We start from the raw sequence: 9202 nt of genomic DNA, 5'->3' as shown, positions 1-9202 counted from the left end.
TACTTTCCTCGCCCTTTAGTGTGGGCCAGCAAAGTGACTTGCTTCCACGAGCAGCTTCCTGTCTTGCTCTCGTGAAATACCGCGGTCTGTGAAGAGGCCTGGGTGAGGCTCTTTCAGGAAGACAGGCTCTGCGGAGTGAGAGCCAGCACCACGGGTGCTGAAGCGCCCTGCTTAGGGCACTCTGCCCCACGTTGTCAGGTGACGCAGCTGCTGCAGCGACCTGCGCGAGGCCCGCAGATCGGTCCATCTGAGCCCGGCCCAAATTGCCATCACAAAATAAATTCATCCCCGCGCCCACACCAGAGGGTTCCCAGCATCTGAGGAGGTGGCCTTATCCCTTTTATTATCTGTTCTGCCTGAAATACTCTGTCTTTGATGCTCTTTACTCCTCTGACGTGGTTTCTGGACCTTGCATTTACTTGCTTACTCTTCTCTGGACACGTTCAGGCTAGCCACATTTCTTTGTAAATTGTGTGGCAGTCACAATTGAAACAGTGTTTCAAAGATGATTTGCCTCTTTTATCCTAGAGTCTTGCTGCTTTTCCCTACAGCCCCTTCCCTCCTAATGAGCCCTACGGGCACTCACTCGCTTCCTCCTCTCTTTCCTGCCCTGCTTCTCAGCCCCTCCCCCAGAGGCAACAGTTTTCACACCCCTCAGAGACTAAGTCAAACTTGCAGTACTCCTTTGCATCACTATCCCCGGTTCCCGACCCCTTCTCTCAGCGCTTTGCTGGGCCAGCTTTTTCCGCTGTGGACTATGCTGGCTGTGCCAGGTCTGGCTCCTTTGGGTGGGCCATAAATTCTTTGAAAGCAGCTATTTTCTGTACCTTAACGCTTCACCTGGCACTTGGCACAAGTTAAGTGCTCAATAAATGTTTAATGGGTTGGATAATTAACTAATATTCTTTTGGTATTAAAATATATTATCTACCGGCCCGCATTTTCCCACAAGGCGATTAAGGGAGACTGGAGACTGTCAGATTCCCGTTCAAACCAAGATAGTATGTTCGTTGAATTTCCCTGTGTTCATTGAAAAAGAAAATGCATTTTGTTTGGAATTACTTTTTCAGCGATCTATGCTGCCTTCTCTCTTTTTTTTTGTTGTTTTTGTTTTTTTTCTTGTTGTTGAGATGGAGTCTCCTTTTGTCAACCAGGCTGGAGTGCAGTGGCGTGATCTCAGCCCACTGCAACCTCTGCCTCCTGGGTTCAAGCAATTCTCCTGCCTCAGCCTCCCGAGTCGCTGGGATTACAAGTGCCTGCCACCACACCCGGCCAATTTTTTATCTTTAGTAGAGACGGTGTTTCACCATGTTGGCCAGGCTGATCTCGAAATCCTGACCTAGTGATCAGTTGCCTTGGCCTCCTAAATTGTTGGGATTACAGGCATGAGCCACTGCACCCTGCCCTATGCTGCCTTCTTTTTAAATGCTATCAAGCTTCTGAAAAATTCTGGCAAATATTTAGTTACCATTTCTGGAATGTATATTCACTCATTTTTTTAAAAATGGAAGCATTTACTTTAGTTTTGTCTTTCACCTCCCTCTTATTCATTGCAATACCTCAAGGACTACTTGACATGCACGCTCCAATGTGTTTATTACCGTGGCATATAAACAGTCTGGGTTGGTAAATTTGGCTTCATTATTATAATAGGACTTTACTTTTGTAAAGTGCCTTACTGGGTACAAAATGTTTTCCCATACCTGACCTCATTTCAGTCTGATGAGAAGCTCTTTTTAAGAGGTAGGGATAATCATCTGTTTTTCACAGTTAAGAAAACAGAAGCTCCCAAGTCTGTCAGAGCACCTGAAGCGCTTACTCTATCTGTGGCTCCAAGGCCTGTTCATCCTGTTCTTCCCAGATTAAAGATCATTCTGCTCCAGGGAGAAGACCAACAACAAAAAAGATGCTGAATAGCTTTGCTTTCTCTTTGCATTTCCTGCCTGCCCTTGTCATTCTCCAACCTTTTTTCCTCCAATTAAAAGATATCTTCTTGGCTGGGTGCGGTGGCTCACGCCTGTAATCCCAGCACTTTGGGAGGCCAAGGCGGGTGGATCGCGAGGTCTAGAGATCGAGACCAGCTCAGCCAACATGGTGAAACCCTGTCTCTACTAAAAATACAAAAATTAGACAGTGTGGTGGTGCACGCCTGTAGTCCCAGCTACGCGGGAGGTTCAGGCAGGAGAATCGCTTGAACCCGGGGGCACGGGGTGGAGGCTGTGGTGAGCCGAGATCGTGCCACTGCACTCCAGCTTGGTGATACAGCAAGACTCTGTTTCAAAAAAAAAAAAAAAAAAAATCTTATTCTGAACATGGGCATGTGACTATATTTTGTGTTTGTTGGCTGGATTTGTTTTAAAGGTAGAGTTATGCTGGTGAGTGCTGTAGGGAAAGGGAAGAAGGCACAGTGCTAGGTGTTTCTCCACATTATTAGACCATCATCATCATCATCTAGCAATACAGGTGACATTGTCCTCAATTTTTACAGATGAGGAAAGGAAGCTCAGAGATGTCTCCAGTTCTTACGGAGCATGATATCCTATAGAGCATAACCTTCTGCCAAAAGATAGTACAAGTAAAGATTTCAAGTGGAAACATCTTCTCTTTGAAGTTTTTTTGTACAGAACTTAATAAGCATATTCATTTTGTTTTTGATTTAAAGGGGAGCTTTAAATCATTTTAAAGGGGAGCTCCATGATGATGTTTCTGTTTGCTGTGCTATTTCCAACTTAGAGTGATGAAGGGTAGGAAGGGAGGGGATAGGGGTTCTATCCCTTTCCTTCTCTAGTTGTGCTTTTCTCCCATTTGGCTCAGGTCATCATTAAAACATGACCATGTTACCTAATAAAGTAGAGCACATGCATCACTTACCCACAGTTCATACTCTGTCCTTACAGAGAACAGAGCTCCAAGGAAATGGGCCAGCTCAGAGTTTAGGGGGCTGAGGGAAGGGCTGCAGTGTGAGGGTCTGGTACCCATGGGCAGTCTTGGGCAGGGGCACTGGTGCCTCAGAGAGGAATGGTGCCCAGGAGGAAAGTCACCAGGCCCCCAACGGAGCTTTAGTTTCTTCTTGAGTCAGTCCTGGCTGCTGCAGAAGTCAGCGGCAGTGACTGTACCTCTTAGTTTCAAGGACTGGCAGCACACACTGCCGCCTCTCAGCCCTGTCCCGCTTCCTGTCAAGCAGTGATGCCTTCTAGAGATAATAAGCATCTCTTTTTAAACTGCATTTTCACAACTCCAAACCTGGTGGTCTCAGAATTATGAACTGCTAAATGTTAGAGATGTAAGAAAATGATTTCTACTGTGACTATACATAATTTTTAAAAAATCTCTCTCTCTCTTCACTTTCCAGACAATTGCAGCATGACTTTCCCAGGGCCCTGATTTTCAGCACAGATGATTTTTTCTTCAGGGAAGATGGTGCCTATGAGTTCAATCCTGACTTCCTGGAGGAAGCTCATGAATGGAACCAAAAAAGAGGTGACAAATTATTTTCCAAACTCCTGGGAAACCCCAATGTGCACATAGATTGTGCCTGCTGCAGAATGAATAAATTTTATGGAAGGAATTTAACTGAAAGTTCTGCCGTTTTTTTCCCCCAAAACAGAACATCAGAGCATAACCTCCTTAGATTCCAGGAGAAAGAAAATTATTGATAGTGGGCTCTGAAATAGGTGGCACTGAAGTTGTGTGAGGAGGAGATGAGGGCATCCTGTAAGAAAAATGACAAATAGGGATTGCGCTCACCCTTCCCTCTGATTGTTGCATGTTGCTCACTGTTATATAACATTGTGTTGCAGCAAGAAAAGCAATGAGGAATGGCATATCCCCCATTATTATTGATAATACCAACCTCCACGCCTGGGAAATGAAGCCTTATGCAGTCATGGTAGGAAGAAGTATCATTCTGAATTTTCAGTTATGGACATTTTGTGAGAAAGTTGAAGCATCTGTTCTTTCCTCTTTTTCTGATCTTCCATGATTTCATATTTGCTAACAGTAGTTCTCCCAGGGAGAGGTGAAGAGGTTTTATTTTAGTGTTTCTCTGCTGTTCAATGACTGAAATTTGCTGAGATGCCAGTCTCGCTTGAGGATACAATTTAAAAATAGTCCTTGGCAAATGGTCCTTGGTGTGAATTCTTGATAACTTTTCTGTCTTAATTACTTTCCTAAGGCGAGGCATACAGAGGAGCACCCACTGAAATGTGCAGAGCAATACTGAACTAGATGACGCTCCTAGTGGAGTTACAGGTCACAACAGGACCGTTCTGCCTCTGGTGAGCCGGGGATTTCCACACTGTGTACTGTTGCTGCCTGGGAGTTCCAGGGCAACGGAATATTTTAGTTTAAAAACGGATTTAGGGCCGGGTGTGGTGGCTCATGCCTGTAATCCCAGCACTTTGGGGGGCCGAGGCGGGCGAATCACTTGAGGTCAGGAGTTTGAGACCAGCCTGGCCAATATGGTGAAACCCCGTGTCTAATAAAAATACAAAAATAGCCGGGCGTGGTAGGCGCCTGTAATCCCAGCTACTCGGGAGGCTGAGGCAGGAGAATTGCTTGAACCTGGGAGATAGAGGTTGCAGTGAGCTGAGATCGCACCACTGCACTCCAGCCTGGGCGACAAGAGTGAAACTCCGTCTCAAAAAAAAAAAAAAAAAATTAAATTAAAAATTATTTAAAAATTAAATAAAAACAGATTTAGGATTAACACTGTAACCTTATTGAGATGGTAGAATGCAAATATAAATACAAAATAACTCAGCTCTCCATTGTCAGAATAGCAAAGAACAGTATGATGCATGTAACAACAGTGCGTACATTATCCTTTAGTTGTGAAGTCTATTTGGTCTTTTTCCATACATATTCCATCTCTTGTGATAATGTTTTCTTTCCCTATTGGGTCTAGAAAGGAGGATGGATCCAGAACCATACAGATGGTGCAGGAAGCAGACAGTGGAGTATCCTCCTAGCATCATGCAGAGTGTCCACCCAGTTAAATTGTGCAGTGAATAGCTCCAGACAGGGATCATAATTTTAGGCTTCTTTTTACATTTGGGTGAACTGGCATACCTACAGGTGTGCTTTTCGCTAATGATACACTCATCAGTTCCACTGATGTCCAGATTGTGGGGCTTTGGTGAGTGTAAGGAAGAATGAGCCCCAAACTTGTGGTTACTTCATTCAGTTCATGTGGAGTCTACTTGGGCAGGAAATGAACAGGCAAGGGAAGGGCCAAGTGAATGAAAGCCACCACTTTCAACCAAGTGACAAGTAGCCTAAGGGAAGTCATTTTACTTTTGTTTTTGTTTTCTTTTAAGACAGAGTTTCACTCTGTTACCCAGGCCAGAGGGCAGTGGCATGATCACAGCTCACTGCAGCCTCTGCCCCCTGCGTTCAAGCAATTCTCCTGTTTCAGCCACCTGAGCATCTGGAATTATAGGCGCGTGCCACTGTACCTGGCTAGTATTTGTATTTTTAGTAGAGATGGGGATTTGCCATGGTGGTCAGGCTGGTCTCGAACTCCTGAGCTCAAGTACTCCACCCGCCTTGGCCTCCCAAAGTGCTGAGATTACAGGTGTGAGCCACCGTACCTGGCCTCATTTTATTTTTTATCTTCTGGATATGTATGATCTTTTTCAGCCATCCTCAGCTATTAATTAGACTCAGAAATGAGAGGTTTCCAGTTGTGTTATTTAAATCCTTCCCAATTGAGAAGTGCTCATCTAAAGAATGAAGACGAAAACTTTTTGCTTAGCTCTTTTCACTCTAAATAAACACAATAAATTATAGTGATAATAGAAAATTCAGTTTGAGATAAGGTAGTAGTCAATTTACAAATGCAAAGAATATTTGGATGTTCATATGGAAATTATAATAGTTTTCTAAACTCAAGGAAATGGGGCCCAGTACACTGAGCCAAATTGTACAGCATAGTGGAGAGAGCTACTTTTGGAGGGAAGATAATGTAAAGTAGGTGACTATCACTTTTATTTCACCAGTTATGTTCCTATGGTACTCTCACTTTCTAAAGCAAGGAATGAGGAGTAGGAGCAGGCATCTGACAAGTAAATCTACAAAAATCCTGTAAGTGACTTTGAGAAGTCACTGAGTTCATTGCTCATACCTGTATTTAGGACATTTTAAACTAGCTCAGTCATCAATTTTTAAAGATGCCCAAACCAAAGATCCTTTACAAATTTCCTGCATACTAGATAAAATTGACCAAAATTTATCATTGAGAATTATGATAGTGGCTACGGATGGGAATGAGACAACTGCATTTATTATGATAAATTAGGGCACTGGATTGCTCATAAAACAAAAGGAATTCTAGAAAAGAGTTGTAGTAAATGTTAAATGGCAGCATAAACATTCCCAAACATACATACTATGTCTTCAATGTTTTATGTACTTTTGAAAAATCAGGCACTTGAAAATAACTATGAAGTTATATTCCGAGAACCTGACACTCGCTGGAAATTCAACGTTCAAGAGTTAGCAAGGTACTTCTTTGTTTTTCTAGTTTCTCATTATGTATCCTGCTATTTTCAGGTATTTCAGACCGAACAAAAGAATCTTTTCAGGCTGGAAATGGACATGGTAGTTTTCAGGCCAGAAATGGTAATTCTTGGAAATTGATAACTTTGGAATTATTAATATGAAGACTTAGTTTTGGGTCAGTTTTCTAATATAATGCTAAATGCTAAATCTTGGCTTGGACTTAGTCCTTTAAAAGGATGCACTTAACATTCTGCTAATTTAGCTTCTTCATTAAGGAACATTTAAAAGGCTTTCTCTGCATGGGACTGCACATGTCAATGGTGTTTTTGCATTTAGGCTAAAGATCTTTAGATGTTGAGCAGCCTGTGGTTCATTTATGATCTAGATGCTGCTTCTAATTAATAAAGCAGTAAATGTTCAAATAATACTAACTTGTTGATTGAATGCATGGGTTCGGATAGTCTCTATCTGTATTATTTGATAATGTCTGTGACTTAAAATAGCCAGTGAGATAAGAATTTACTTCTTAGGAGTAAGGCTGGTTCCTCTTTTGGTAATAAGCAGAGAGTGTTTTCAAAGTAGATCTGTGGGCTACTCCATCAGAATTGCCTCAGGTGGTTATTAAAATGCTAGTTCATGGACCCCCATTCAGTAGTTGGAATCTCTGGTAATTATATTTCTCACTATACCCCCAGTTGATTCTTATGCCCACTAGAATTTAAGATTAAATAAGCATCTCCTAGAAGTATGTAACAGGGACTGATCGACATAAATAGGTGATAGATACATGCATGACATTAACAGGCAGGTGTATGATTTTAAAAAAAATCTCATGGTGTTCTTTTATGTCTTGAAGCACGTAATTGAGAGGACCAGAAAAAAGCATTTCTGAAGCTTTAGCTCCTTGCTAGCCTCAGAGTGGTCTGGGGGTGTGCAGGGCAGCATGAAAAACATGAGTGGGGGCTGAAAGAGAACTGCTGAACAAGACGTTATACTTTTGCCAGAGCTAAGTCCTGAGAACACAGACTGCAATATTTGCAATACTTGAGGACTTGTAAAACATAAGTAATTCATTATGATATTCTGCCTTAACTAAATGCATTTTTTTCCCATATAGAAGAAACATTCATGGTGTCTCAAGAGAAAAAATACACCGAATGAAAGAACGGTATGAACATGATGTTACCTTTCACAGTGTCCTTCATTCAGAAAAACCAAGCAGAATGAACAGGAACCAGGACAGGAATAATGCATTGCCTTCCAACAATGCCAGATACTGGAATTCCTACACAGAGTTTCCATACCGGAGGGCTCATGGCGGATTCACAAATGTGAGCTCCTATAACAGAAGGGGCGGTTGTCACCATGGAGATTAGAGGCCTATCTTATTCCCATTCAGAATTTTCCCAAGTCAGTTTCTACTTCGGTTTTTATTATTTATTCTTTGTGGCATTTTAGTCAGAGTTCCAATTCCAGTGTAAATAGGTGAACTCAAAAGTTTCTGAGCAAAGTCATTATATTATCTTCACCAAAATTTGTTAAAGTGCTTCTATATGCATGGTCTGATGCTGGGAATTCTGCAGGTTTGATTAAACAGTCTCTTTCTCTAGGGAAATAATTTGAAACCAAAACTTGAGAACACACCCAAGAACATAATTATTTACATAGTTTCATAGATGAAATAAAGTGTTTATATTATATATAAGCTTCAGTACCATTTTCTCTGAAGTGATCTATTTATTTTTTCAAGAAATTCATCTCCATCAAGAAAGTTGGGAAGGTGGAGAGAAGTGGTTGTGGGGGCGGGGGTGGGGGGCAGGAAAAGTTTGGGTGCCATTGCTACTTTGATCCTCTATGTATCTAAAAATGTAAGATGTGCGACTCTATGATGATACTGATTTTCCTTTAATATTAGTATGCCAGAAAGTATACATCTAAGGGAACACTGTCCTTCAAAGTAGGCACTTTGGGAGGTTATTCCTGTAATTATGTATCATTGTTAAAAATGCTGTCAAATCCTTAAGAGCTATAGGAGCTAGAGGGAAATCAGTGTCCTTACTTAAAAGTCACACCCTGTGTTCTTACTACCACTTTATTTAGCAGGATTACACCTGAATAACTTTTGGCTGCTGTGCTAATAGTGTAAATAAAATAAGGCTGCCTTCATAAAACACTTTTTAAATGAATAGCTAAACAACTTCTAAAATTATGCCTATTAACATGTGTAATTAGTTGGCAGCTCAAATGTTTGGGAGTGCAAGAAATTAAGCACCCCAGGATATAGTTCATACAGGGATATAAAAGCCATGCTCATTTCAAAATGAGCAGTTGATGTTTTATGTGGCATTATTTAAGACAATAAAGTCCTCATAACTCTGGAATGTCTTCTTATACTGACATGGAATTTATGAATCTAAATTAATTTCCAACAGGTTGGGGAAACATTTAATGTGAGACCATGATAGATAAGACCGCAGAGGATGTATGCTCTATATCTTGTTAGCCAACAGCTTCTTTTTAATGTTCTGTGAAAACTTTTAAGTGTCCTATATATTGGTGCTTTTATGGTTATTAAAAATTGTAAATGGTATCACATTTATATGGATTTGTCATTGGATTTTTTGGTTCAACAATAAAAAAATTTAATTACCTAAATGCCAAGAAACTCACCAATATACCAGTTTTTCTGTATAACAGGCTT

The 9202-nt window shown here is 41.2% G+C and overlaps 1 protein-coding gene across 1 annotated transcript in view; it reads left to right on the top strand.

The window, feature by feature from the left end:
• The window catches only part of N4BP2L1 (NEDD4 binding protein 2 like 1), a 36707-nt gene extending 27611 nt beyond the window's left edge, over positions 1 to 9096 (top strand). The window contains 4 exon segments of the mRNA XM_037741808.1: positions 3353 to 3480; positions 3801 to 3889; positions 6427 to 6503; positions 7619 to 9096. Coding sequence (XP_037597736.1) covers positions 3353 to 3480; positions 3801 to 3889; positions 6427 to 6503; positions 7619 to 7877 — 553 coding nt within the window. The 3' untranslated portion in view covers positions 7878 to 9096.
• Positions 9097 to 9202: the final 106 nt, after the last annotated feature.

The sequence above is a fragment of the Cebus imitator genome, unplaced genomic scaffold (assembly GCF_001604975.1).
Source record: "Cebus imitator isolate Cc_AM_T3 unplaced genomic scaffold, Cebus_imitator-1.0 Scaffold108, whole genome shotgun sequence".
In the NCBI taxonomy this organism is placed as follows: domain Eukaryota; kingdom Metazoa; phylum Chordata; class Mammalia; order Primates; family Cebidae; genus Cebus; species Cebus imitator.
This window is presented reverse-complemented; position numbering and strand designations above follow the sequence as displayed.